Source organism: Aspergillus novofumigatus, assembly GCF_002847465.1.
Source record: "Aspergillus novofumigatus IBT 16806 chromosome Unknown P174scaffold_4, whole genome shotgun sequence".
Classification (NCBI taxonomy): Eukaryota; Fungi; Ascomycota; class Eurotiomycetes; order Eurotiales; family Aspergillaceae; genus Aspergillus; species Aspergillus novofumigatus.
The window spans coordinates 282,830-310,324 of record NW_020194277.1 but is presented as its reverse complement, the minus strand read 5'-3'; the positions used below and the strand labels follow the sequence as shown (position 1 = coordinate 310,324).

At 49.7% G+C, this 27,495-nt stretch overlaps 11 protein-coding genes across 11 annotated transcripts; 5 read left to right on the top strand and 6 right to left on the bottom strand.

Moving 5' to 3' along the window:
* Positions 1-1,771: 1,771 nt before the first annotated feature.
* On the bottom strand, positions 1,772-2,732 carry P174DRAFT_369992 (uncharacterized protein; the record flags this gene model as incomplete). The annotated part of the gene is made up of 2 exons (XM_024822303.1): positions 1,772-2,332; positions 2,388-2,732. The coding sequence occupies 2 exons, from the start codon at positions 2,730-2,732 to the stop codon at positions 1,772-1,774; spliced, it is 906 nt and encodes a 301-aa protein (XP_024682189.1).
* Positions 2,733-3,204: 472 nt separating this feature from the next.
* P174DRAFT_459753 (ferric reductase family protein) lies at positions 3,205-5,719 on the bottom strand (the record flags this gene model as incomplete). The annotated part of the gene is made up of 7 exons (XM_024829802.1): positions 3,205-4,258; positions 4,303-4,424; positions 4,483-4,535; positions 4,583-4,812; positions 4,858-5,154; positions 5,199-5,239; positions 5,288-5,719. 7 exons carry the CDS (start codon positions 5,717-5,719, stop codon positions 3,205-3,207), a joined length of 2,229 nt encoding a protein of 742 aa, XP_024682188.1.
* A 36-nt stretch (positions 5,720-5,755) lies between these two features.
* P174DRAFT_420186 (uncharacterized protein) lies at positions 5,756-7,891 on the top strand (the record flags this gene model as incomplete). Its single annotated transcript, XM_024824852.1, has 2 exons — positions 5,756-5,809; positions 6,623-7,891. 2 exons carry the CDS (start codon positions 5,756-5,758, stop codon positions 7,889-7,891), a joined length of 1,323 nt encoding a protein of 440 aa, XP_024682187.1.
* A 125-nt stretch (positions 7,892-8,016) lies between these two features.
* Positions 8,017-9,344, bottom strand: P174DRAFT_459751 (uncharacterized protein; the record flags this gene model as incomplete). The annotated part of the gene is made up of 2 exons (XM_024829801.1): positions 8,017-8,799; positions 8,823-9,344. 2 exons carry the CDS (start codon positions 9,342-9,344, stop codon positions 8,017-8,019), a joined length of 1,305 nt encoding a protein of 434 aa, XP_024682186.1.
* An 845-nt stretch (positions 9,345-10,189) lies between these two features.
* On the top strand, positions 10,190-10,555 carry P174DRAFT_450571 (uncharacterized protein; the record flags this gene model as incomplete). Its single annotated transcript, XM_024828950.1, has 2 exons — positions 10,190-10,329; positions 10,402-10,555. The coding sequence occupies 2 exons, from the start codon at positions 10,190-10,192 to the stop codon at positions 10,553-10,555; spliced, it is 294 nt and encodes a 97-aa protein (XP_024682185.1).
* A 586-nt stretch (positions 10,556-11,141) lies between these two features.
* Positions 11,142-11,479, top strand: P174DRAFT_440862 (uncharacterized protein; the record flags this gene model as incomplete). The annotated part of the gene is made up of 2 exons (XM_024827160.1): positions 11,142-11,308; positions 11,376-11,479. Coding segments are annotated over exons 1-2 (221 nt in total), but the record flags the coding sequence as incomplete, so codon positions are not given.
* Positions 11,480-12,317: 838 nt separating this feature from the next.
* P174DRAFT_459750 (uncharacterized protein) lies at positions 12,318-13,144 on the top strand (the record flags this gene model as incomplete). Its single annotated transcript, XM_024829800.1, has 3 exons — positions 12,318-12,400; positions 12,471-12,904; positions 12,999-13,144. The coding sequence occupies 3 exons, from the start codon at positions 12,318-12,320 to the stop codon at positions 13,142-13,144; spliced, it is 663 nt and encodes a 220-aa protein (XP_024682183.1).
* Positions 13,145-13,723: 579 nt separating this feature from the next.
* Positions 13,724-14,787, bottom strand: P174DRAFT_450570 (uncharacterized protein). The gene is made up of 4 exons (XM_024828949.1): positions 14,765-14,787; positions 14,631-14,675; positions 14,405-14,570; positions 13,724-14,329 (listed from the first exon to the last, which is right to left on the bottom strand). Exons 3-4 carry the CDS (start codon positions 14,437-14,439, stop codon positions 13,846-13,848), a joined length of 519 nt encoding a protein of 172 aa, XP_024682182.1. The 5' UTR covers positions 14,440-14,570; positions 14,631-14,675; positions 14,765-14,787; the 3' UTR covers positions 13,724-13,845.
* Positions 14,788-15,543: 756 nt separating this feature from the next.
* P174DRAFT_459749 (putative MFS lactose permease) lies at positions 15,544-17,647 on the bottom strand (the record flags this gene model as incomplete). Its single annotated transcript, XM_024829799.1, has 10 exons — positions 15,544-15,685; positions 15,733-15,926; positions 15,956-16,080; positions 16,128-16,385; positions 16,440-16,760; positions 16,812-17,053; positions 17,113-17,215; positions 17,266-17,313; positions 17,367-17,436; positions 17,507-17,647. 10 exons carry the CDS (start codon positions 17,645-17,647, stop codon positions 15,544-15,546), a joined length of 1,644 nt encoding a protein of 547 aa, XP_024682181.1.
* Positions 17,648-21,976: 4,329 nt separating this feature from the next.
* P174DRAFT_511883 (putative endo-arabinanase) lies at positions 21,977-23,209 on the bottom strand (the record flags this gene model as incomplete). The annotated part of the gene is made up of 4 exons (XM_024831829.1): positions 21,977-22,036; positions 22,083-22,111; positions 22,161-22,348; positions 22,398-23,209. 4 exons carry the CDS (start codon positions 23,207-23,209, stop codon positions 21,977-21,979), a joined length of 1,089 nt encoding a protein of 362 aa, XP_024682180.1.
* Positions 23,210-24,450: 1,241 nt separating this feature from the next.
* On the top strand, positions 24,451-26,586 carry P174DRAFT_440859 (putative dioxygenase). The gene is made up of 3 exons (XM_024827159.1): positions 24,451-24,746; positions 24,799-25,371; positions 25,428-26,586. The coding sequence occupies exons 1-3, from the start codon at positions 24,696-24,698 to the stop codon at positions 26,418-26,420; spliced, it is 1,617 nt and encodes a 538-aa protein (XP_024682179.1). The 5' UTR covers positions 24,451-24,695; the 3' UTR covers positions 26,421-26,586.
* The last annotated feature ends 909 nt before the right edge of the window (positions 26,587-27,495 follow it).

Sequence of the window (27,495 nt, the reverse complement as noted above, 5' to 3'; positions counted from 1 at the left end):
ATGATATATCACATGTGGGCCTCCGCATACTGCAGCCCCAACACCCACTGCAACCTGAATGTCAACAGACTGTGCATAATTAGTGGATTTATGTCTTGGAATTTGTCGTGCTTTTTTCCCTCGTTTAAATAGACCTGCTCGGCGGGAATCAAACCCAAGTAGGACCAGGCAAGCCATGTGCTTGGTGTGGCCCCTACATTCAATAGTTTAGTCTATCCCTTGCTCCCTCTGGAGAGCTAATTTTGGCACTTCTGGTAACTCTCCATAGTATGCTGCCTAAGCTTTCAGCCCTTACTTTGTTTCTAATTGTATGTTTCGAGTTCATTTATACCTCGTGTATGTGGAAATTGCATTGTAGAACAGTCTCTAAGAGAACGCAAATAGTAAATGGAGTGACTGTGTCCAGGTCACCGATGTACGCTGCAAAGCCAGGAACAGTGACTCTGCTTGTTCATAGGAAAAGCAATAACCTTGGCTTTGTTTAGTGGTACGCCAACTCATCATAAACAACGCCCTGGACGTCAGAGTATTGACAGGTCCACTTCCTGCCTATTTAGCTTCATGATCGGCAATCCTCACCGTCTTGATCAGTGTGATCTCGGCGTATTTTTGTAATTCAGTCTGTACTCCCCGTGTTGTCCTCTGTAGTCTACTCTATATGACGAGGCTCAAAGAGTTCATGACGGTGAGATGCTCAGTTTGACTTCAGGTTGGCAACCCTTTACCTCACCGTTCAAGCCAAAGGATAAGAGGGCGTTGGTCTTAGGGAAGAATGAGGATACGAAGTTAATACATAGGAACTAGGAAGAAACTTGGAAGAGAAAAGAACCCCAGACGTGTGAACTCTGTTTCTTAGGATCGACAGCGCTAGGTTCGGTTGCCTGGCTGCCACACCCTCCGGCCTCAATGGCGTCGCCTCCAGGACCTAACTTCAAAAGAGCTGCGGCAGGGGCCTTAATATTAAATGAGTTCATGTACTGGGCTAATGAGGAGGATCATTTCTGATAGTGCAGCAGATGTTCAACCTCTACGATTTCCCTTGCTCGGTCACCGCAACAGAGTACAGATCAAGCAAAGCAAAAAGTACGAACTGTAGTTTAGTGTCATAGTCATCAGGAAATATGACAAATTGTCTGACTCGAAATACGGAGTAAGGCAAGGCCATTAGATTGAGGTCCTTACCACTCTGCATGTACTGCTGATCGCTCAGACAGCCACCCGGCGGGAATCGAGGACTGTCGTACACATAACCTCTGGCATTCTGATTTGTCTCCTTGTCTGACGATCTCAATACGTTCAATTCCTCCAGACGTATCTGGTACCTGCTTCTCATCGTAGGTAGTCTATTTCAAGGTTCGTTACTGCGTCAAATGACTGGTTAGGTCAACGACCAGCTCATACGAGCGGTCATCTTGATTCAGAAGTTGGCGCTTCATAGACGCATAATGCTGAGCCGGATAGAAACGATGCTTTTCTTTTTCCAAGGAGTAGTTGTCGGAGCAATCCGGTTTATTGGACAGATGCTTCGATGGCATGAGCCGAGGCCAGGTGAACAAAAGTCCATGCATTCGGATATGTTCGCCTCTGCCATGAGTCGAATGAGTCTGCCTATCTAGGGGAAGGCAATGGAGACCAGCATACCCCGTACATACAGTTGCTGCTCGCATATACCTCTCGTTACTATTAGTCTTTTTATGCCTCACTTTCATTGAACTATTATTCACCGACTCCACCATCGCCACTCTCCTCCACCATCGCCACTCTCCTCCAGCTACGTGGTAAAGGATCCGGGCTTATTACCTCCACCGAGAACAGGACTCTCCCCTTCCGCTTCCACTACACTGCGACCTGACAGCTCATGCCTTGTCAGCGGTCCATCGGCCGCTTTCTCCTGCACCTGGCCTCGGGTGATAATCCCCACACCGCTGAAGGGGTACGGCCTCCTCGAACTCACTCGCCTTCCCCATCTGACGAGGAGAACAGCCAACGCACCAAAGACCGCTACCGATCCCACACACACACCAATCCCGATTCCCACTTTCGCGCCTGTTGACAGGGAGGACTCGCGTGGCTGCGATGCAGAAACCGATGTTGATGCTGAAGGCACAGAGGTCGCTGTCGTGGCAGAAGAAGAGCTCGAGGGAGATACCGTGCTAACAAAGGTAGACGCCGCCGACGACGTCGACGCCAAAAGCCCCACCGCCAGCGTCGGCGCAAGTATGATCGCCTCTGACGTCCCACAGCACGCAGTGTTATTCTGCCCGCAGCACCAGGTCCTCGACTCGGGGGAATTCTCACACGGCGTCAATGGGACAGTATGCCCCGGGTAGACCTAACCAATAGCCATTAGCCAATGTTGCTGTCATGGACCCTCAGAAGATAAATACCTCGCCCTGTGTGCAGACGTTCAAACACCCATTCGTCGACCAGTCCGCGCTGGTGCACAGAGTCCGCCAGTAGGTGTAAACCACCTGGCCTGTGCTCATCCTTTGCACGATGTTCTGGCACAGTCCGTTCTCCAGACAGATGTCTGCCGTGTAGCCTTTGGAGTCTGGTCCGCCCGGGGAATTGGGGCGGTCGAGTGCGCAGCACATGCCATTGACTCCTTGGACTCTGTTGCATGGTTGGTAGTTGTCGTCGGTGGTGCCGTTGGGGTAGTAGCAGGTTGAGGAGACGGGGGAGAGCGCTAGAGAGAAGAGGGAAAGGGAAAGTAATCTCTTGGATGGTCTCATGATGACGGGTGATGGTTTTGATGATGAAGGGCATAACCAGGATGATGGGAGCATTGACGGGTCCGTGGATTATCTATAAGGTGTTGTCTAGTCTGACAAGCTGAATCTTGTGACTGCGAGACTTGTGTGTAACCAGTTGGTCGCGGATCACCATAAACCGGACAAGTCCGTTGGTATGTACTCGACCTCGTAGTCAAAAACGCCGGATCTAAGAAGGTCTGAAGATTTTGTCTCCTACTTAGATGATCATAAAGTCGTTCCCGTTGTGAGTCGCAACATGAGATGTTGGTTGGTCGGGTTTCTGGTGTGCAAGGCTGACTTTGTAGTACCATGCTTCAGTATCAGCTGAATGTTGATGACCGGCCTTCCCGGTGTTCAGATGTCTCATAGCTAAGCTCATATCCAAGCCTCTTGAGTGATTGCTTATCCTTCCACACAATATATTCCCAAGTTCAACTGAAGTTATCATGAGTTACCAATCAAAAGACTCCTCCACGTATCGAACTGATCGAAATCCCCTCCGCATAGCCTGATGCACAGCCGCGCGGGCCTGATCAGCCATCCCCGATGGCCCGCACACCAACACCGCAACAGACGAACTACTAAGCCTCGCTTCTTCCGCATGAGCCGTAATTATCGCCTGTAAGTCGGGTCGTCCGCACCCAAATTCCACACCATCCATAACCTCATACGGAGACATAGACTCAGCCGTAACGTAAAACGAGACACGGAAGTCCTTCCTGCGAAGAGCCTGCTCCAACTCTCTCCCTGCAATGTCGCGCACGAGCGCTGGCTGCCGAGCGGTCCAGACGAGATGGATATCCTGCGTTGAGGTCTGGCCGGTCGAAGAGCGGATGATATGGTCCTGGATATAAGGGACCGCGGCGGCGATCCCAGTCCCGCCTGCGATTAGGAGAACGGATTCGTACTTCCAGAGCGGACATTTCTCGCCGTAGGGTCCTTCGAGGAGGATGTTTGGCTGGATTGTCCGAGTTGGTGATTTCAGGCATTGATCGCGGAGATGGCGAGTCCATCCGTCGTAAGGTCGGATCCAGAAATGCAATGCAAGTTTGCGCTCTGACAGGTCGGCTGAGGTGTCGACGGTGCCATAGTCTGAGCTAGAAGAGGAAGTCTCAGGAAGAAGAGGAACCTCCGAGACATCGATATGATTGCTTTTCAGACGGAGGGATGGAGTTGCAGGTACGCCATCATTATATGACCACGACCCCAGTGTGAACGGGTGACTTTCCCACCCCGTGAGCCGGAAGGGTTGGTAAAGAAAGTAGTATTGACCTGGAGCTGGCTGCAGCCCTGAACCGGGGATCAGCTCCAGTTGAATGATATCAGCAGCCTTGTCATACGTTGCGACGCATTCTGTACATTGGAGACGGCTGCGGGAACCGAGTCGGACGTGCAAGTTGCAGTAAACTATGCGAATCAGGCGCAAGACTCGATCAGATATCCAAATCACAACGGCCGGCCAGAGATAGAACCAATATTCATGATCTTCAAATATGATGACGTGACTACAGGCTGTTAGAGACGACCTCTCCGAGGAAGATGCACTCACTAGAAGCAACCGACAAGAGCGCCAACTGAGAAGAGAACATGAAAGACGAGAAAGGTCTCATACGTCCTTCGTCGAAACCAGTCCACCGCAAATGGGAAGACCAATATCATGGCGAGCATAGCCTGTCATGATCAGTCGCGCCGACCGATTTGAACTATCCGAAGAAATGGACTAGCTCACCAGTGTCCCCCATAAAAGATAGGGCTTTTGCATTTTCTTCCAGGCATTTCCCGCTGAAGAAACCATAAGCGATGGTACGCAAGTGGAGAGGACAACCCACCTTGAACGAACAAAACAATATACATAATTGTATGCACTATCGCCTGAAGAGTCGCTATCCAAGCCACATGGCGATGGAAAATGTTGAAAGTCGAATAGCTCCATCCAGTAGCCCAGAGAAATATGTTATTCCGGCCTGCGAACAACCATAAAAGAGGTATATTGGCAAAGGAGAGGATCCCGGTGCGATCTGCAACATACCGCAGGAGCTGTGCCGATATTTCGGGCCAGCTGCAGCCGTCAGCATGTGCAGATGAGCTTCACTCGCGGACTTACTAGATATTGTCCGAAAAGGTTCGATAACCGACGAGGCAGAGCACGGTACTCAGTATCCAGAAAACGAAGACAACGATTGCATGGATGCGTCCTGGAAATGTCCACCAAAGCAGCCGACGTCTGCTCGATGCGAGGGGAGAAGGAATGATCAGATTGGTGTGTATCCAGTCATATATCGACAGTATCGTAGTAAGAAAAGGTAGCGATCGCGCTCGCTTTGAACAAATCGTATGGAGAGCCAGTTTGTGCAGAGCTCCGATGGCGATCACAACGGTCCAATACGCATATCCCAGGTATCTAGTCCATCAGCCCTATTCCAAGGTTCCATCAAAATGACTTACCCAAATGCATAGTGGGACCAAAGCTCGAATTGCCAGGCATCCTGTTTTGGTAAGCATGTGATACCGTATCAAACACCCTGGATTCTCACAATTGTTCGGAACACACGACTGTAGTACGACTCGGAGACCAAAATAGGAGTGTTAACAGTTTCCTTCTTCGGCAGCTCTCGAAACTCAACCACCCGCATCCGACTAATCGCGTCGTCAGTCAGATTCGCGGCAAACTCCTCTCGAGGAATCAAGTTGACACCGGCGTATTCTCGACATTGGGCCTCAAGCAGTGCAAAACCTCTTTCTCTTTCTGCGTCTGAGCAATATACAGTGGAAGCGGCGTAGACCGATAGCACGCGTAGCCGATTCCGGCATCGTGGCGCCCACAGGCCTCTATTTGGGTGGCCTGAGAAGGAAATATAGTCGTATGCTGTGTATACAGCTGTTACACAGCGTTCATTTGGCGGAATGATCTGCGATAGAGCATTTTGCAGGTGTGATAAGATTATCAGGCAGCTGAAGAACAACATGGTTGGCCATGAGGAAGGACGGAAGGAGGGGAAGAAATGGAAGTTGGCGACAGTATTGGCATCAGGTCGGACCACGATCGGAAGTCAGAGGTGACCCACTCGAAGAGCTGAGATAGTGGTATCAGTTTGGAGAAATGGATCGCACAGCTTACCTAGAGTCCTTTAATAATATTACTGTCAAATATTATAGGAAGATATGGCGGGAGACATGGATGCACATCTGGATGAAGATATCCCCAAAATGATGAGATTTATCTAATCTGATCATCAGATCAGATAATGAGGTGACTCGATATGATTGGCGGACAGTTTCCAATTTTGCGTCAACTTCGGGGAGGATCGGATGGTGCCTTAGGTTCCCATTCTGAGTCGCGTCACGTGCCGTTGATACTTGGCATCTCCATAACTGCAGCTTTAGGGACATTCCTGCAAATACTATTGCAAAATTTTAGTTGTACGTCGAAAGGAAGGAGGCACATATTATTTCCTTCCTGTTAACGAGAGAGAATTAATACCAGAACGTTCTCTGCTCGAGTACTATCTATCTACTTTTTTGTCGAGACGGCGCGGCGCGGTGCGGCGCGCGACCAACACCAAACGCCTGAGCACACATCGTTTTTAACGTCTGGAATTCATTGCCGAATTCATTCCATTCATTCAGAGAAGAGCACTCTCTATTTTCTTACTTTTATTGGATGTTCCATCTATTTGCATTATTTATCACAGATGCCTATCTCCTGCATAGTGCAGTCAGCCTGAGGGGGAATCATGTTGTGCAGGTAACACAACTGGGTATTCTCGGCGAATGGATTCCAGGTCGAATACGAGGCTCTATCCATAGGCATTTAATGGAGTGGACAAGCCAAGAAATAGGCGTCAGGCTAAAAAAGACTAATCCCGCAGTCTGTCAATGATTCCCTTTCAGAAGTCTTTGACATTTCGTCTTTCTGGTTCTGTACCACATACGGCAGTACGGACTACGGAGTAATGCCATGGTTCCCGCCAGCCGGACAGTCAACGCAGGATGGCTGGCGCTTCGACATCGTCAGCCTTCTCGCCGTCATTGGTGAATCGACGCTTGAGCGACACGTTCAGGTCATCACCGCCTCTCAGTACGCCTGGCTCCCGCGCCTCCTCCCAGCCCCGCAGACCGTGCTCAAGACCGAGCGACCGCCTCGACTCCCCTCCATCAAAGACGTCGTTATCACAGGCGTCTATTCCGGACTGCACCTGACAGAACTGAATTTCTTCGCCGATGTGATCCACGATGTCGCCACGCTGCAGCAGTACGAATTCCGCGTGTACGACATCCACTACGCACACAAGGAGTCAAAGGAGGCGGAGGAGCTGCGGTCCCGACCGCGAGTCTTGATCGATGGAGTCGCAGAACCGGTCTACATCCCCGTGAAGAGATTCTGCGCTCTCAACGTCGTAAACTGGATCTCGGTGGTCATGACCATCGGCCTCTTCGTCTGGGCTGGTCTCATCCACGATGGGCTCGCAATGATCGCGCTCGTTACCATGTCGCTGTCGACCAGTCTGGCCTGTCTTTCCTCGGAATGGTACCCCGTCCTTTCGCACCGGCCCACTGACGCCAAGGTTCCGCGAGGTGATATCGTGATCGCGACGCGCCACGGGGCGTTTGTGGTAGTCCGGTGCGACGAGGAGATCACGCGGGAGCTGTACGGGGGCACGGAGACGTGCCGGTATGTGTTTGGCGATACATGGCATCGGGTGCTGTTGGGGACCAGCACGGTCCTCCTCATGGCCTCTGTGATTCTGTTCAACAACTGTGGCTGGACGATGCAGGCGGCGATCGGTGTCGCGTATATCATTCTGAATATCTTGTACTGGGCGGTGCCGTTGATGATGCACCGCAAATCAACGTGGGATATGAGCCGGTATGACATCAAGAGGGCTGCACCCAAGGCGCGACCGACGAAGCGAATGCCAAGTTATACGGAGACGCTGTGGTATGCCATCCGTGAGACTGGACGGATAGAGTGGGTTCAAAATAGCAAGCTTGCCCCGTCGACAGATGCATGGCGAAAATGGCTGCAGGAGGCTCTGAGCAACTGTTACGACGGGTCCACGTGGGATCCGATCGATGCCAAAGATCGCTTCATGCGGGAGGCCGCAGAGAGTGTACCGCCGGCGACAAAATCAGGATGACACTATGAGTACGATTTCATGATCATCGTATTGTTTTTCGTATTGTTTTCTACCGGATACATCATAGCCCATGTTCCTCTGCATGCCGTAATCGTGAGTTCTCGTAATCGTATAGTGTCATCAAGTCATAAGCGTGGATCAATAGCATCACTGGAGGCCATCCAAGGCAGCCTGACGGTATCCAGGATAGACGGGTCGTCACCGAATCTGTCGCTTTTGATCACATCCTGGACAAACGACAGGTCGCGTTCTTGAATTCCATCTGCACCAGGCCGTGGACCGTCGAACACACGCGCCAAAAACCGCAGAAATGCGGACAACGCAGCAACAATGCAACTATGCTCTTTGTTGTGGGCACTGCGCATAACCTCGGCCAGCAGACCTGGAGCGTAGTATGGGACAATCGCCACCCCGTCGCTGATGCCATCTACACTGAGCCCGTCAACCAGTCGGCGTCGGGTAGATTCTGGTAAAATCTGAAAAGCCGTCTGGAACATCTCAGCCGACTCTAGACTATCGCCTCGGCCCATGCAGAGCAGCCGGAGTAGCGCTCGGTCCTCAGCATTGTCAATAGAAAGCAAAGGAAATCCCTTCTCGTGAAGAAGTTCCGCCCGGTCCATCAGAATCCGGTCGTAGCATGCCCGCTCAGTCGGAATATTTCCTCCAATAAACTTTCCAACCACTTCAATAGTGCGCAGATAAGCCCGGCAGACCGACTCTGTCATCATTGCACATCCCCTCGCATCGCGATGGGCACCTGCGCCAGCGACATCGAGCAGCGTCACCATCGCTCGCATCTCGTAGCCGCCTTCACTCTCACCTATCGACCGTAGCACAGAGAGACTCTCTGGCACGCACTCACCCTGCACCAACTGCGAGAGGTTAAGCTTGCTTCCGATCTGCAGGCTCTGCATGATCGCTTCCCTGGCACGGTGGGGAATCCCCCAAGCGCCGGGATGCGATCTGCTCGCGCCGCATGATAGACTACCTCGGAATGATTCGCTTCAGCTTCGGCCTCGTCATTCGTAGCTAGAGTAGAGTCTTTGCCGATATCGTCGATGACGATAGCTACCAGCAACGAGTAGATGTCTTCTGGGTTCTGCAGATTCCGGGTGATCAACTCCCGCATGTGCTTGAACGTCTCCGGTGTTATTTCTCCTTCTGATTGACCGCGCGTGAAAGACTTGTAGTCGTCCGCTAAGATCCACTTGAGCGCCAGCATGCTGATCAGGGTGCGGTTGACCTCTGCGAATTCCGCGCCGTAGATCAGCGCGGATGGTGTTTTCCCATCCAAGCAGCCGGGAGGCGTTCTGGTGCCGGATTCAACTGTAGCACTAGCATTTCGGAGATGAGAGAGTTCTGTTGGGAATGAAGATGCGAAAAGATGAATGCCCTCGGTGTCTGAGAGAGTTAAGAATTCCTCCCGCGCGATGACGTCCCGTAGCGTCGTCATTTGTGGCCGAGAAGTAGATTGAGGGCAGCAGAAGAATTGGAGGATTGATGAGACAAACGCTTTTATTCTTCCTAGCATTTCTGAATATTGCAACCGAATAGATCGGATCGTGACGTTTTAAGCAAGAGCTGACCGTACCAAAGAATGCCTCGGGCTGCACAGCCGCACTGCCTGATCACCAGCCACTCTGGGTCTGAGCCTCTCGAAAATGTCGACTTCGTATTTCATGGGCGCTTAGCTTTTGGATCTCAGCCTCCTTTTCATTCACAGTCGGTGAGAATTCATGTTGAGAATATTATGAGGAGACGCTCTGTTGGGTTGTTTGGGCAGCGAAAGCCAATGGATGTGGGGAGAAACTTTTTTTTGGCGGGCGACCTGCTACCAATATAGTACTTGTTCACCGTCGCTGGGTTGTCTGCCTTCTCATTTTCTTGACTGTCGTATCCTGCGAGGCTGACTCAGTAGTTTCAATGACTCCAGTAGTTATCAGTTCTTTACAAATGCCATCTAATTTTTTCTGTAATGCGCCGAACGCGTTGCATAGCAGGCCATAGAATGGCCACTGAGTTAACAGAATGCCCAAATCCTGCATTCTAGTTGCTTATAAGAGTCAGTAAGAGAAGTGAATATTTGTGACATCATTTTTGCAGACAGTTCTCAGAGGACTGTTTACCAAATCAGATTACTGAATGATTTTTTGTTGTCCTTTTCAGTGAATAGCACCTGAGGTAGTGTTGTTTGTAGCATTGTAGATTTTCGTACTTGAGTTTCCTCCTGTAAACAACACCTCCATCACGTTCTACCCTCACATATCACGAGCAACTGTTCTCTTCATTTCCCTCAAAATGGCCGACTACATCGAATTCGGCGGAGTCCATGTGGATTTCAACACCAATATTATCATGATTGCTATGTTCCTCTGTGTTTTGGCGAAGATCATTTTGAGCTCCCCGCTGCTAGCCCAGCTCGTCCGCAATAGATATGGGTTAGTTTCTAATGCTAAATATTTCGACTGCATCTAAGGACAAGGATAGTCACTAACTCATGCTCATTATAGCGAAACCTGCGTTTGCCCCGTCGTCAACCACTTCCACTACAACTACGACCACCACCATGACCATGACCACGACCATGGCCACAACCACAACCACAACCACAACCACGACCAGGACCATGACCACCACCTCCGCCACAGGGAGGTCAGGCGCTAAGGGCCTGGGGCCAGCTTCCAAAAGGCCAAATTTCTGTACTGTTAGATGAATAGGAAATCAGAATAATCAATCAGATGATTTCAGACAAAATATGATCCCGTATCTTAGTATGATGCCAAGCCTGCATCTCAGTCGCTCTTTAGCGTCAGTGTCAAAGCAAATTGCAAAGATAGTTATCTCTCTGATACTACAGCTACCTATCCAGGCAGCTCTTCATGTGGAAAAAGGTGTACATACTATTAGCAGATTTAGGATTGTGCCCCTGCTTGTTGCCGTGATCCTGTGAATGGTAACAGGCCCTAGACTTCGAGTTTCCTGCCAGTATGGAAGCGTCCACCTTGGATCCTTAATATAGTGAACGTAGAGATATCCATGACATCACTATTCTAGTGGACTAGCTAGCAAAGTCGGCAAGGGAATGAATTTTTGTTACTTCTTTTTTTCAGTGAATATGTAGTGTGGTTCGCGGAAAACTGCTCATAGCATTATAGATTATCATACTTAGTTTTCCTTGTGTAAACAACCGCAATCACCCCACCCCAAGTCACATTATCACATTCAAGTCAAACTGGTCCTATCATACTCTCTAAAGTCCTCTTCAATATCTGCCAATCTATTCAAAATGACTACCTCCCCAGACGTCTGGCTTGTATTTGACGCCACCATCTTTGCACTTCGTCTATGCGGCTGTGTTCTACTCCACGCTGTCACGAGATCACCACTTCTCATGGAGATTATCCGACATAAGCGCCTGTAAGTGATACTGAGGACTTTGGCTGTCTACCAAACAAGGACAACGACTAAATCATGCCTATTATAGTGGTCGTTTGCGGATCTGCCCCGTTGCGGTGGCCGCACCAACTCCCACGAGGGACATGATGCCAACGATGGGGAGGACAAGCGGGAATAAGCCTTCAATGGCATACTGTACCTTAGACTAGGCCTTCCGTAAAATATATGATGCAGGCACTTCTGTCTTGTTCATGTCATGTAGCGTATGTCATGTAGCGTCTCATAAGGTAGAGTAACGAGAACGCGATAACAGTCCAATCAGATGATTAGAGGGAGACTTGAGTCGATAATCTACAATACTAAGGTATGAGCAATCCCCTAAACCAGGTACATACTGAATGAGATGGAAGTGAAGGATGGTTCGCTCATTGCCTTGTTGGAATATGAGAGCAGAAAGTACCACATCATTAACTTATTTGTCGTTGACAATATACAACGTATACCTGCCTGTTATTCGTGAATTATCCAGTTGTCGCCAGAGCCATCCGATTTTGGTTGACCTGCATTCGATATCCATATTATATCAGTATTGGATATCTACTGGTTGCTGGCATAGTCCTGTCATAGTTTTGGTACGAAAATACTCCTCGACAACGACAGTAGCCACAGAGAAACTGAAATCTAAAAATAGTTGCAGAACAAAAAAACCACAAAAACACGCCCGACATTTCAGTTTTCACCTAGAGCTACCTATTTTGGTTCCGATCAATGGCTTGCTGTATGAGAGGGAAGCGAAAGACGTCATGATTTGTCGAGGATCACACGCAACATATACATACTTCATATACCTTCCTCCAGATCACTCAATCAGCCAAGTCATCTACTAATCTTTCTTGTTGAGTATCAAGTTAATCTACAACCTTATCCCCTTTTTCAACACCTTTCTTCCTCGGTTCTGCCGACAGAGGTCTCCAATCACTCCCAACTGGGACGACCTCATCCGACTCGTGGCATTCATATTAAAATCACCATGGACACTGTCACCATAATGTTGGCTGTTATGTTGGTATCCGCGGCAGTCTTAGTAATATACATCATCATCGATGCACCAAGGTATGTAGAAGTCCACAAAGAAGTCCATTGAATATGGATGACCGGGATAACAAGTACCTCCTTTTTGTAGGTACAATGCCGCCGCTGAGGCGGGACGCAAGCCAGATCCAAATGCCTCCAAGGCCTACAGCGAAGTCCCAAGTCCGCCGGCAGTGACAGATCCCCGTATAGTTTACTACTACTACTATTACTACTCCTACTACTACGACCATCACAATCCGACTAACGGCCAGCCCGATAGCGAAGCCCCAAAGCCTCCACCCGTGACAGATCCCCGTATAGTTGACTTCTACTACAACTGCTACTGCCACTACTACGACTACTACAATCCAACTAACGGCCAGCGCGATAGCGAAGCCCCAAAGCCTCCACCCGTGACAGATCCATCTATAGTTTACTACTACCACTATTACCACTCCTACTACTTTCGCTACCACGAGGAAAATGGCACCAGTCGTTCGAGGCATCCCAGGCATAAAAAGAAGAGGCATGCGTTTTCCAGTCGTATCACGAGCCCGGTGCGCCCTGCAGCTTCTCGCTTAACAGCTGCAGTATCCTCGCATGCCTCAGCGCGAGGAACGCAGCAAATGAACATAAGGTCGTCCCAGGGCCTCTCTCTTGAAATCGGTCTACATGACGAGTTGGGCATCGAGGATACCTCGGCCGATCAACCGGGCCAGCCTGCATCGTCGGTCTCGGCCCAAGACTGTGACATTCGGGGAGACACGAGTCGTTCTGATTTAAATCACAGAATAGACAATCTCACACTACATTATGGTGTGACACGAGTTTGAATTATTATCCTATGGCTAGCTACGTTGCTCCCATGGTTGTCTATCATCGCTTACATACGTTACCTGTCAATGTTTTCAGCTTCCTCTTTCAGTCGTCGAAGCAAATACTGGTTACTTCCTCTTCGATCCGGAATGTAGCGCCGTTCTGCTAGGATCGCTCTTGCAATTACATTCTAATATGTTTCCATGTTTGTCTATTATGTTCAAAATGCTGCTGAATAGGACAATGACGAGCTCATACAAGCAATTATCTCCATTTGGAGTATGGCACTTCGTAGGCGTACAATTCCGAACCTAATAGAAATGCGGTTTTCTTTTCCTGAGGAGTAACTAGTTCAATTTAGTAGACAGTTCCCTCAAGGAATGAGTCTAGATCCGCCGTCATCGACTACGAATATCCTTCCAGGTAAATAAATGTCCAATTCAGAGGTGATCAGGTCTTCCAAGAGTCCAATGGGCTTGCCATGATATATAGACAGTTTAGTGTGCACCACTATCAAGGGAAGCATTGTCTTCTAACGAACGGAGGGTTATCTCAGTGACATTCAGATAACAAGCTATGATCTCCAAGGCATCCTGCAGCTTTGTTCCGGTGCCTGATGCGGTGGACAAGAAGTGGAGAAAGCCTACAAGGTATGGCGCCACAAGATTTCATTCTGCTACGTACATGGCAACACAGGTCTGTGCGATTAGCGCACCCTCCCGCCCATCCGGCCTATGTGCCTGGCGCCGAAGCGCGAAAAACAAAAGAAAACCAAGAAGAACGTTACTGGCGCTCGGCCGTGGGCAGAAGCTCTCCCTTCTTGCCGTCCAACCGTCAACGGGCGCCGAATCGCGGCGGCAAGGGCTGCGGCCACTTCGGTGGCGTAGGGTTGTTGCCTGGGTAACGTGCAGACCTGAGGCCTCTGCAACGAACCCACTGCCACTCCCCGTGCTCGACTTGCTGCTTGTTGAGCCCCTTTTGTCGGGGCCGGGTTCATGGCCTCTTTGCCCCCGGCCCGGCCTCTGGTGCCATGCGTAGCGTGGGGGTGGTGTCAGCGGTGGTATGGGCGGTGGCGGCCGGGTTGTTGGCAAAGCCATCACAATTGCAAGGCTTGACGCCATAGTAGTTGTTGTTGTTGTTTGTAACGGGCCACTGTAGTACACATGAGTTAGTTACTGTCCTTGTTCTTCTTATGACACCGTCAAGGTGATCAGTATATGAACTTACCCGCACCCTAAATGCCTGGACGTCCTCGCCATCATCCCCGTGTTCAGGTAGTCCCGTCCCCGGGATACCGTCACATCTCTGACTAGGGCCTCCGAAGGACAGATTGTCTTTCTCCCATGGGTGGTTGCAGAGAGGACAAGAAACCAGGAGAAGCGTCGGACCTAAACTTGCAGCCATTAAAGTTGTCAGCCTATGCTTTCACGTTTAGTTTAGAGGGATAGCTCACCTGACACCTGGGAGACTCCACTTAAGCACAGGGTGCTGCCAATCCCTGACAAAGGGTTTCAGTCCGTTCAAGACCTCCCAGCAGCCTTGCAAACGAACCAGGCTGCGAAGAGCACTGGGATAATCTAAACATACCTGAACTCTACTAGCCCCGGCATGTTTAAAAATAAAAATAAGAAATTGATTGTAAAAGTATAGGAAAAGTGAGTGTTGAGGTTAGGTACAGGTAAGTGAATAAAGGCAATAAGAACAGTTTTCAAAGACCGGAGGGAACAGGCTAGAAGCTCAGGGGGAAGACCCCTTTATATTTTCTTAAGAAAGTAAACTGAAATCACGAAACTAGTGAATAAATAGAACAGTTTATTAGTCAAAGGCTTAATGGTGAATGAAGGAGAGGGGAATAGTGAAGTAAGAAGTTGAGGAAAAGGGCCCTTCGAGGGCGATGCCGGCCACCCAGTACGGACAGAGGAGTGCTCGCCTTCCCTTCCGGGAAGTATGACATGCCTTAGGCCGGGGCAGGCGCTGCTAGTAGTCCATGACGTATCAGTAGAGCAAGGCATAAATGGAAAGATCTATCTTGCATTTCTACATTCACTGAGTTTTGCTATTCCCATGGGGAGTGAGTTAAAATGTCATCAGGTCGATTGTACTTTCCTACCTCCTCGGTGAGCACCTACGTATGTTCCAAGTTGCCGTCACTACATCATGTAATTCATAAATCCCAAGTAAATGCAAAGGTAGTCAGGCCACTATCCAAATTAAACGTATATATTCAAGAACCCACGAATCATAGTATACATCACCATCAGTGACCGTGTCATGAAATCATCAGACGAGAACAGAGTCGGATCGTTGGCTCAAAAATGCGAAAGACACAGTCACCTCCTTTTACCAGAGATATACCCAAGTGACAATTAAGCCTCGTCGGTGATCTTCTCAATGACATGTCCATCGGGCTGGACAACAACCTTGTCGACCTGGAGCGAGGCCTTGACGGGTTTGGGCTGCTGGTAAACCCACTCGAGTTCCTCGAGCGTACGACCCTGGGATTCAACACTATACCAGTCAGAATAGTTTCACTGGAAACGGAAAAAAGGACATACCCAAACATATACCAGCAGACAGACTCGAACAAGTCCCAGCCGACGAAAATCCAAAAGTAGTGGGTGGAGATATTCTGCAGACCGATCGGGCTGGCGTACTGGCTGACGAAACTGATGCAGCTGACCATGAAACCGGACAGGGCGAGACCCTTGGCACGGGTGGTGGTTTCGAGGGCTTCAGCAGGAATAACACCCTGCAGGGGGTATAGGTGAAGGAGAAGACGAAGTTGAAGAGGTAGTAGAAGGCGACGGCGGTTTGGCCGTAGGTTTGGTTGATGTTGCCGGTGGCGGTCTGCTTGATCAGGGGCTCGGAGACACCGGCGTTGACGGCCATGGTGATGGCACAAGCTAAAGAGTCAGTGGCGATTCAGGAGTTCAATGGGACAAGAACGTACCGAAAGTACCCCAGACCAAAACCTTCCGGCGGGGCATGCGATCGGTAAGGGCGACGGCGGTCAGAGCCCCGATGGCGGAAACGATGGAGTTGATCAAGTTCATGAGCAGCTGCATGGAGCTGGAAGTGTAGCCCAGGGTGTTGTAGATAGTGGCGTTGAAGTAACCCAGACCGTTACCAGACCACTGGCCGAAGACGGAGATCATCATGACCTGGAGGAAACGCCAGCGGCCGCTGTGGGTGAAGAAGAATGGGCGGTCTAGCCGATCAATCAGTTCCTGCAATGAAGGTTTGTCGGATTGGAAGTACTTACAATCCCACCATCTCTTGTCGATACCATCCAAACGAATACCCTCTCGCATTTCCTCGACCTCCAGGAGGACTAGGCGGGCATTACGGTTGCCATTACCGTGGTACTTGGTGAGGAAAGCGATGGCCTTCTCCTCCTGGCCGTGGGCTATCTGCCAACGGGGCGATTCGGGAATGAACCAGATGGAACAGACGACAATAATACAGGCAAAGCACTGCAAGATGAAAGGAATACGCCACGAGAAGTCGTTGTCGATGTTGTTGCAGCCGTAGGTGACGGCTGCAGCGGGGATGGAGCCACCGAACCAGCCGCAGTTGTAGAAACCTACTCAGTTAAGCAATTGCTAGCATTTCTGCAGGTTGTGAGGTGACTCACCGACGGCACGTCCACGCCAGTGGGGAGGAGAAATCTCAACAGCGTAAGCGGGGGCAGACACGACCATCACTTGGATACCAAAACCAAGAACCACGCGGCCGACGTAGAACTGGGGAAGATGGTTCGCAGTCGAGATAATGATGGAACCGGCGATAATGATCCAGGCGCCTACGAACATACACTTGCGACGACCGAGCCTGTCGGAAATAACGGCACTAAAGGGGGTCGCGGCGATGGAACCACTGCAAATAGAATACATGAGATGGAGCCTCGCAAACATCGTGTTCGCAAGAAGACTTACATAGTATAGAGGGAGGTCACTAGGGAGACCTTGGAGCCGACCAAACCGGTGTGGAAGGTATTCTGATAGTGTTTCATGGCGAGAATGGCTCCCATGAGCGAACCTATCCTTGAATTAGGGTCGTGTCCATGACAAAAGTTCCAAATCACACACCATCATAACCGTTGGCACAAGCACAGCAGAAGGCGACGAAGATGCAGACTAGCCGTTGTCAGCCTTGTATCAATATCAGCGGCAATGTATTCCACACGCACAGTACAAGTGGATCGACTCTTTGCTCCATCTGGGGATAGGAGTGTCGTTGATGGCGGCATACAACTCAGCCTATTCGACTCTCTCGTCAACACTGTAGTTCAAGATGGCGTTGATGGACGACTGCTGAGAGGTAACTAACATTGTAAACTTTCCTCATCTTCGCACCCTCGAGCTTGGTTGCCTCGCCATGACCAACAGGCACGGCAGGCTTGGCGTCGGTATCGGAGCTGCGCGAGCCATGCTCTACCGAGATGCCGTGCTTCTCATCGGTCGACGACATGTTGTCGGTGGTTATCCTCTGAGAATGGGAACAAGTCGACCAGATTGCTGATTCGGATGGAGGGATCAATAGGGAGACGAAAAAGGATCCGTGAATGACAAGGACGGGTGGGACAGCATGAGGTTCTTATAATCCTCCTGGTTTTACCTTTTCGACCGGGGGTGTCACGCACATTGACCAGGCCGATGCTTTGTTACCGACGCTGTGGTTGGCACGAGGGATGGAACACACGTTGGTTCTGTTGTCTAAAACGAGAGATAGAGACTTTGGAAAGCCATGAGAAAGCGAGGCAAACCTGGCCGAAATCTGGAGACTAGTCGTTTCTGTTCGGGAGACACGCCCGCCTTCCCGTCTTCACTGCGTGTCAAACTGGGGATGACCCCAGACTTCCGGAGCCCAACGTTGGAAATGGAGTTTAGCTGGTGGGGAAGGGGGAAGGGCCCCTATCCACAAGCGGTAAGGAGTGGATGGCATTGAAAGTCAATCGTGCCACTCCTTCAGCAGAGTTTGGGGATTGTCATAGTTTCACAGTCTCAGAATCGGTCTAGGCTAGCCGAAGTCCGCAGCAAATGAGGGCTGCAAGGGGAAAGGGGGCCGCTAGACTGAATAGGTCAAGGCTCGATGCGGAATTCGCTCCGTGTCGCATTCTACAAAGATGAAATAACAGCATCTGATTGGTTCATCAGGAGCATCTTGCCACTAAGCCAAGGCTGAGATCTGGTTGCACCAATCAGAATGGTGGGCCGTAAAACCACGCGAGTAACACTATTTTGGCCCTTGGGAACGATGACAAGCACGAGATCAGCTAGCAGGTGAAGCATGGCTGGACCCATTCCCAACATAGTACCATGATACCCTCTGTATACACTGTCAAGTCTCCAAGGTACACTCGGCTGGGTGAAAAAGCATCCAAGCCGGATTCAGATTTTGGCCCTCCCTGACTAAAGCACGGGCCCCCTGGCTGCAGCTCCTTCATTTCAAGAGGAAGGGAAAAAGGATGAAATGGCTGTGAACCACAATATGCCACCAATAGCAACCATACCAGCTGTTGCTGCTGTTATTCCTCATTCGGTCAGCTGCGTCTTTCTCCGCTCCCCAAACGGATAGGCTCCGGAGCCAAGGCACTCTCGCAGTAACGGCCCCCCTTGGCACGACTTCTCGCTTAGCAGAGACAGCTGCGGATCATCTAACTCTCAGGATTTATGGGGTAGACTAGCTTTTGGTCAAGAGTAGTTTGCCAGATCCTTGACAGAAAGAATGATGGATACCTCGGAATCAGCCTCTACCCGACGCTTAACCTATCCCGAGTCTGAGTTTTGACGTTATCCTGCGGTAAGAGTGGAGCTACCCATCAGAAATTATCGATCAAGGAAATACCAGTAATCTACAACAGACCAGCTTGATCGTTATCAAGCTCTACTGGGTCCACCACGCATATGACTTGCGAAATCGTTCTAATATTCTCCCCACTCTGAAATAGGAATGGCACGTTATATAGAAGACCATATGGAGAATTGATCATGATGAAGACTCCACTGACGGTCAACTGATTCGCGCCTTGCAGCTAGCCGAGGCCGTCAGCACTGGCGCAACAGCAAGTCCAACTCATCAGATGGTAATCTCTTCAAATCAATTACATACTGCATACGATGAGATTACGGATTTGCACTTCACAAGATTCTCTTGGTCTTAGAAGACTGGAAAATGAAGGGATCTTGCTGGCACAACTGAACTCCTTTGCCCGAAAACAGTAGTAACTGCCGACAAATAATCTTCAGTCTCGTCTCTTAGCGGTCATCTCGCTTATCCAAGGCCAAAAATCTATCCATTGACCGTCAGGCTAGCTTCGTTGACTGCCCAACACTGTGTCATTCGGCCGTAGTCGATTGACCTCTAAGCGCCGAAAATGCGCGAGTAAGCCTCGTCGAGGTCAATGTGACAGGATACAGTCGACATCTTGACTGGTGAACAGCCATGCCAAGTTTCCAATTGCCACATCCAGCAAACAGGGTTCGTCGGTAGAGAGGAGAGTGTGGTCAACTTCTACAAGGCCAACGAATGGGAGAATTTCTCTGACTTACGACCAGCACTCTCATCGAAGCACCAAACGGCGACTGAATATCAATCCAATAGCATATGCACTGTAATCTTACCTGTGCAGGATTCCGACTAACCGTTCATTAGCGAGATCCCCAACACAGCATGAGAGCAAGCATCAATTGGTCCTAGCTCCGGTAAGTCGGCCCGTCCGTTTCCAGTTTGGTTGCAGATGCCGAAATGAATTCATTTAACGTACACTCTGTCTACAATGTTTCTGGCACCGACAGCGTGGATCATCTACTTTCCTTGAGATTTGGACGGGGAGCTTGAGCTCAGCTCCTGTACGTACAGGTCCGGGTGCATGCATCGTAGGCGCATCTCAGTCGATCGGCCAATTTGGGATGCAGTTTCCGTTTCTGATTCGGGTTGGCGGGCACATACTGCCTAATCCTGCACCCGACTGGCTCAATCATGGCAGCTAGTTTGCGCACGACAGCCATCTATCATATTGTCCATGGGTATTCCGCCATGTGCTTCCCATGGACTTCCCTCGGAGCTATGAACTCGTTCGTGCATCTCTAAACCAACCGCTTCGGTCCATGCGGGGTAATCAGGCTCCTGTCTAAGGAGTACTCCTTGCTTCTCAATCTGGAGGGGATGAAATTTTGATGCTGTCCTTCCAAGAATGGATCCCGGTGAGGATCTCTGTGTTGATTAACCGGGGCAGTTGAGCTGAAGCGGCGAGTTCAATGCCACGAACCCCTTTCTCCTTACAGGGTATTTCCCACTGACCTTTCTTCACTTCCGTTAGGTACTTTCAACGACATCAGACGCCTCCTCTCTCGGCTTCCCGTTCCGTACTCGCCGACCCCTATCCCCCATACTATCTCCAGTCATCAAGATATCCAGACATCACCTCCAGGACGAGCTATCCCCTCTTCCACAATCTGGCTGGCCATCCCAGAAGCAACACCATCTCCCGCTGAACTTGCCACCGCTTGTATGAAGGTAAGGTACAATGGGGTGCATCTTTCCCGCTTGCTGCTCTTGGAAATGTGTGCCATGGCGTCCACGACGATAAATTTCTGGGAAGCGTAAACCATAGCATGCATGGCTACCAGGTAACGCTGTAGTTGTTCCAGTGTAAGTCGCGGTGGGATGACGATAGACGAGATACTGGTGTCGTAGACGCCGATACTAGAGCATAATGGAACCGAGATCCAAGTGAGAGCGCATTCGCGGAGGATCCAATGCTCCGAGGTTCGGCACGCGCAGCACATCTGTAAATCGCTGACGGGTGCTCAAGTAAGTAGGAACGGTTTTCACTGAGGACTGTTGCTAAGATCTATCATGATGATCATCCTGTTGATTTCCCGGCCCTAGGCCTTTTATCCCGACCGGCTTAATGAAACCCACCGCCGGCCGTGCTGTTGTGAATCGTGTATTGCAATTGAAAAGCCAGTCCTACAGGCGTGGCTGGACTTGGATTTCCTGTAGTTCATGGCTCGGTACTACTATCTGCGTGCTTTGAGAAAGAATGCATCTAACAGACGTCAATAAAGGCAGTGCTGCAATGGTTGATAGGAGGCTGTCGGTCTTGTTCTCCTTGTGATCCATTCTCCTACTTGCTGAAGGCTTACGTTGGCAGAGCTAGAGCAAATAAATGTACATAGTTTACCAAAGATAGACTTGCATGGTCCGCTGCATGGGAATCAATCTTCGCCATCAACCATTTTTTAACTACACCGCAGCTATGTAGGAGATTACGGGATGGTTGAAATATATTTTTCGCACAACAGACTACATAATAAGTGACTTGTCATATACGACTGCATACTTGCTAATCGTCATTTTCTCCTCGTCATACGGTAGATGATATGAGGACAAGCTCCGTTATCCCTGGGAGATAGGTACAGTTGTCCAACCTTTATACTCTTGACAAGATCGCAGAGGTATGCAGTGGGATAGACAGAGAAGGATATCAGGACCGTCATTTGGCTATACGTTCTTCGCAGTTCGCAACAATGAAGAAATCCACGAGTTAAAATATGGAGGAGAACCAAAATCTATATACGTAACATCGGGAGTATCACATACCCAAAACATGACCAGAAAGCGCCACCCTCGAGAAAATGAACAAGGTGCAGTTTATGAGCTCTTACCCATCTTAACCATATACGTGACTGAAGAGAGAGCAAACTTTATCAGCTCAGGCACTTTAACCGGAGGATCTTGCGTCCTGATCCAGTCAGCTACGTCGTTAGAGAGGCACAGTGTAAGAAAAGAGACTCACTTGATGACCGGCCATCCATCCTTGTACTCGAGATAATGCCAGCCCAGCTGGGTATCCTTTAAATATATTAGCTAGCCCACGCATCAAGAACGATGTACTTACACTGTCTTTGAATCCTATAGACCCGTTGACTAGCGGACAGTCAGCAACTGAGCCTCATCACGATATGGTGAAACTCACAGAAGTGATGATAGAGGATATCGCCTCGCTTGCCATTGCCAGGTAACACTCCCACACCACCCGGCGCGTAAACATTGCCATTATTCGACCCGTAAACCGTCTCTCCATGCCCCTCGAGAAGTTTCTTGCCCGATTTATCCACAAATGGGCCGGTTATGCTCTTCGACCGACCGACTCGGATACGATATCTAAGGTCGTCAGTACTGCTGTAGTAAGTAAAAATAGAAAGTGACTTACTCCTCCCCTTTGAGCGGAAACCCATTATTAACCATCTGGCAACAGATCCCTTGACTGAACCAGAGATAATAGTACGGCTCGTGGTACGACATGTACGCTCCCTCTTGCGGTCTCCAGTTCCCAGGCGCATAGCTCAAGTGCGTTGCATCCGGTTTATTCGCATTCTTGACAGACAGCTTGCCGTCCTTGTCTACCTCCAACGGCAGACTATAGATATCATCCCAGTAACTCCCGTAGATGAGATACGGCTGTCCGCTCTTCTGATCAACCTGAAACGCAGGGTCAATGGCATTCGTATTCTTGTACGGCGCGATCTGGGAACGTTCTCCGGAGCCGGTGTTGACCAGTGCGCCGTGGTCCATCCACTCCTTTTCAAGGTCGGAGGTAGACGCATACCCAATGGCACTATCCTGGCTGCCGCTTTGGCTGATGGCGTAGAAGCAGTAGAATCTCCCTTTGTATTTTGTGACGGTTGGAGCCCAGGGCCGATTGTTGTTCTTTTTGTTGATCACGCTGGCTTTGCTCAATACAGTACCGACTTTTGTCCATGGCCCTGAGATGCTAGACGCTTTCCAGTAGGGGATGTGGATGCCGCCTTTGAATAGGTAGAGGGTGTCTTTTTCCTCGATGATGTTGGGGTCGTGGACTTGTAGGTTGCCACCGTTTGGCAGGGGGAAGTCGTTGGAGAAAGTAAAGATCTTGGCAAGGTCATCGGCGGATGGTTTGAGGATGCGTTGGCTGTGTCGTGGGAGGACGGCCGCGAGGGACCGAGAGAGCAAGCTTAGAGATAGAAGTAGTTGTAGAAGAATCATGATGATTGTACAAAAGAATGGTCGCTGTGTTCGCAATTGCTGCTGTATTCCCAGCCAAGGACTGTATTTATATACTATTCTATATCATATTGCTTCATATGAAGCCGTGATCCCCAAATCAAGGCTGATTCTACTGCCATGGGGGCTCATTTGTTGGTACTTGATGTCCAACACCAACAAACGTTGGTCACGATATAGATCATTCGCCGATCCATGCCAAGCTCACAGCCCCTCTGTTGATCGTTAGATTGCCGAGCCATTCTCTCCACTTTCCAAGAACATCATCGCTAACAGTTACTGTTTGATATGAGCCAAATGATAGCCGCATCAGGGTCCAAGCCTGACTGTCGCAGCCTTGTTGGCCCCCAACAATAACCCTAGCGTCGCCCGCAACGAACTTGAAACCGTAGTAATAAATGTCTTTTGGGCTATGTAGCGTCCTATAAATAGCATACTTGCATCTGTCAATTAAAGTCACTCTGAGGTACACGCTGAATGGTAGAAGCCACCTGAGATTGTCTGGCAGGCAGAGGCAGCATGTTTACGGCACAGAAATATCAATACAACTTGTGCCAATATGCGAGCGACAGAAAAAAATGATAAAGATAAACTCACAGTTTCCTATATTTCAGAATGTATGAAAAAGAATCCAAACTGGGATATTTTGAAGTTTTCTATAAGTCAAGTTATGACCTTTGGCCCCAAAACCGCGCCGTCGGGTACGCTGTACGACATAGGCCGTTGAGAAAAGGGATCATAAGTCGGCAAGTCTCTCGATTTGATCAGCTCAAAAAGACTTTGCTCTTCCTGCGAGAATATTTTGCTCGCATTCCTGACAACGTTCGTGCAACAGAGTGTTGGAAAATCTCGGATGCAGAGGATAGTAGGGACAAGTTTAATGATGCTTTTCAGGACTCAAAATCTGCGGAAGATTGCCACAATCGACCATGTGTATGTCTCGATTTTCGGATAGATCAAGCGCTGCATGAATGGCTTGTGATGCGTTCCCCCACAGTTACTCCGAACCTGAATAAGCTAGATGGCCATTTACTCGTGGTATGATGTCTTGTTCTCTTCCAGCCGACTGTCCATCTCCAAAGTTACAACGGATGCCTAAAGAACCAAGGTTGGAACAAGAGACCGACTGATGCTTAGGCAGAAGAATAAAGTGGACATTGACTCACTCTTGAAAGAACAAGCCCGAGCGATAATAGAGAAGCATCCAACTTTAGCTGATGGCTGCAGAGTTCAACCGATCTCAAGGCCCAAGCGTAGGAAGTTATTGGATAACCTTGCTCAGGTGAAAGCAGCTGTCTCCTCAAGGTCATCTCAGCCTTGCACTATGCCAGTATATCTGTCCGACGGGTGGCGGGGGAATCCCGCTCCGCGGTAGCACCTGATCTCATTTGAAGAATATAAATGATTGTAAGATTGATGGCAAAGAGCATCAGATAATCAAAGAAATCAAGGGAATTTCATCTGCAGCATGGGCTCCATAACAGCGACCAACTCCAAGAACTACCCACTTGAAGCTCTGGTAGGTACAACCGTATAAAGCTCGGATAAGGCATAGTTCTAACTATCCATAGCTGGCAACCGACAGAGACCAGCGTAAGCCCGTCGAATTGCGAGTCACTGGAACATTTCTACCACTTCTTGCTGGCACATTGTATCGCAATGGACCGGGCACCCACCGGGTCGACTCGAAAACAGGGTCGTATGCTCGCAGTCACTGGTTTGACGGTTTCGCACTGCTGCATCGGTTCAAGATAGTTCCCACGGATGGCAGCAACTGTCGCGTGTTCTATAACTCTCGATTCCAGGTCGACGCGTTGATGGAAAAAGCACGCCGCACCGGAGATCTCAAGGAAGTCACATTCGGCCAAAAGAGAGACCCGTGCGAGTCGTTCTTTTACAAGATGAAGACCGTCTTTGAGCCGACTGATTCTCTGTCTGATCCTGATCCACAGATGGTTAATTCAAATGTCACTGTGTTCGCCAACATGCCCGGCATGCTGAAACATGGCCCTGCTGTACCGGAATCCTCGCAGTTCAAGCTGCTCACCTGTCTGACTGACGCAAACCAAATCACGCATGCAAATCCGGAGACCCTCGAGCCAATTGCTGCGAGCACGCAACAAGAGCTTCATCCGGATCTGAAGGTACTACTCTTCCCCATGATTCTTCCGCGGCAGGGTTGCAACTAACTGCGGATAAGGGACAACTCTCCTGCGCACATCCGCAATTCCACCCCGAAACGGGAGATGTATACAATTACAACCTGCACCTGGGCCCTAATAGCACCTATCGCATATACCACACTTCGGCACATACATCCAGAACAGAAGTCATTGCCACACTCTCAACCAAAGCAGCCTATATCCATTCCTTCTTCATGACAGAAGACTACATCATCCTCTGCGTCTGGCCTTCGTACTTCAAAGGCCTCGGGGCCTCCATCCTCTGGGAGCGAAACATACTGGACGCATTGAAATTTGATTCTACTGCTCAGACGCACTGGTTCGTGGTCGACCGGAGGAGCCACCGAGGCGTCGTTGCCAAGTTCGTCAGTCCGCCGTTCTTCGCCTTTCATGCCATCAATGCTTTCCAAGAACCGGGGGACAAGAATACAGTGGATATCATCTGTGATTTGGTGCAGTACACCAACATGGACACCCTGCACCGAACCTATTACGAGGACCTGCTCTCGCCTAACGGCGAGGTTTCGAATTTCACATTGAAAAGGTCTGAAACACCCGAGACCGTCCGCTATCGCCTGCCACGAGTGCCCAAGGAGTCAACGACCGGAACAGTTGCCGCCGCGGAACGAGTCTTTGGATTTGAGTCTGGTGAACTCCCGACCATCAACCCGCGATTCGCTACCAAAAGAGCACGATACCACTATTGCGTCGTTACCCGAGGACGCACTTCCTTCTTCGATGGAATCGGCAAGGTTGACCTCGAGACGCAAACAATCCAGTACTGGGGTAGTGAATCGACGCCTCATACGCCGTCCGAGCCAATTTTCATCCCCGATGGCACTGGCGAGGCCGAGGATGCGGGATATCTGCTTAGTGTGGTGTTGAACGGAGAGACTGGGACAAGTTACCTTGTGTGTCTTGATGCGAGGACGTTGACCGAGGTCGGCAGGGCTGAACACGACCACGCGATTAATTTTGGGTTGCATGGAAGCTATTATTCCGCGGTTTGAGTGTATGCAGCTGAGCTGTATATCAATGCTTTTTGATTTTGTTAGAATATTGTTGCTTGCGTAACATAAACGATTTTCATATTCCAAGCCAGCATATCGAAGTCATCGACTGTTCTCCGGACAGAGCAAGTCATGTAGACAGTTCTCGTTAATGCTAGGTCTCGCGACGGGTATTCCTGTTTAACATTGACGATATCGCTCAGCTAGTTGACGGTGCTTGACGTACTTGGCCACAGCAAAGACTGTGAAAACCCATTCAAGATCCGGCAGTAGTACCTGCATCAATTTTTTATGGAAGGCTGATTCTAGATACCATATATCCGCATTGAAGGCAGCTCGGCCAAACACTCATTTCTCATTTATGTTTAAATTCTCCTTTATTTGCATTATCTCTCAGCCATCCCATACACTCCCCGTTGTTGTTGTCGTTGTAGTTGTTGTGATGGTGGTGTTATCGTCGTCGGTGTCATGGTACATGTGCAGCGTTTGTGTATTGGACAGTCCAAACTGCTGCTGCAATAAGCATGATGTATGTTGGGTGTGGCGAGATTTCCCCCAACTCTTGTGACACCTCGTCTTCAACCTTGATCAGGGACGCAAGAATGGCAGAGGCGGCCAAGCTGCCACTTGCACGGCCTATACTTCTGCTAACGGTTAGTGACGGCTCTTATTCTTCTTGTGATGCAGTCAAGGTAGTCAGTATCAGAACTAACCTGTGCCTACGATGGATGAACTCCACCAGCGCAGTCGATTGCACCACGGCGATGATCATGAGGCAAAAAGAGAGAGCGATTAAAACAGTCCCGGGATTGGCGAGTTGAGGAGAATGTACAGGGCGAAACACACGAAGATACCGATCATGGACTTGTTGCCATCTACCGCTATATCCCCTTTGAAGGAAGGCATGCATGCATGGTGATCATGTTTGATATCTGTTCTCGAGGCGTACGGAACGAAGGATTATGTAAGATTGAGGCGGACATAGCATATTGCAGTTGTTGTTGAAGGCAGCGACTGGGTTCGTGGAGTCCAAATAGCCATTGCTGCTGGGAACAGGAAGTGCTGATGTTGGAAG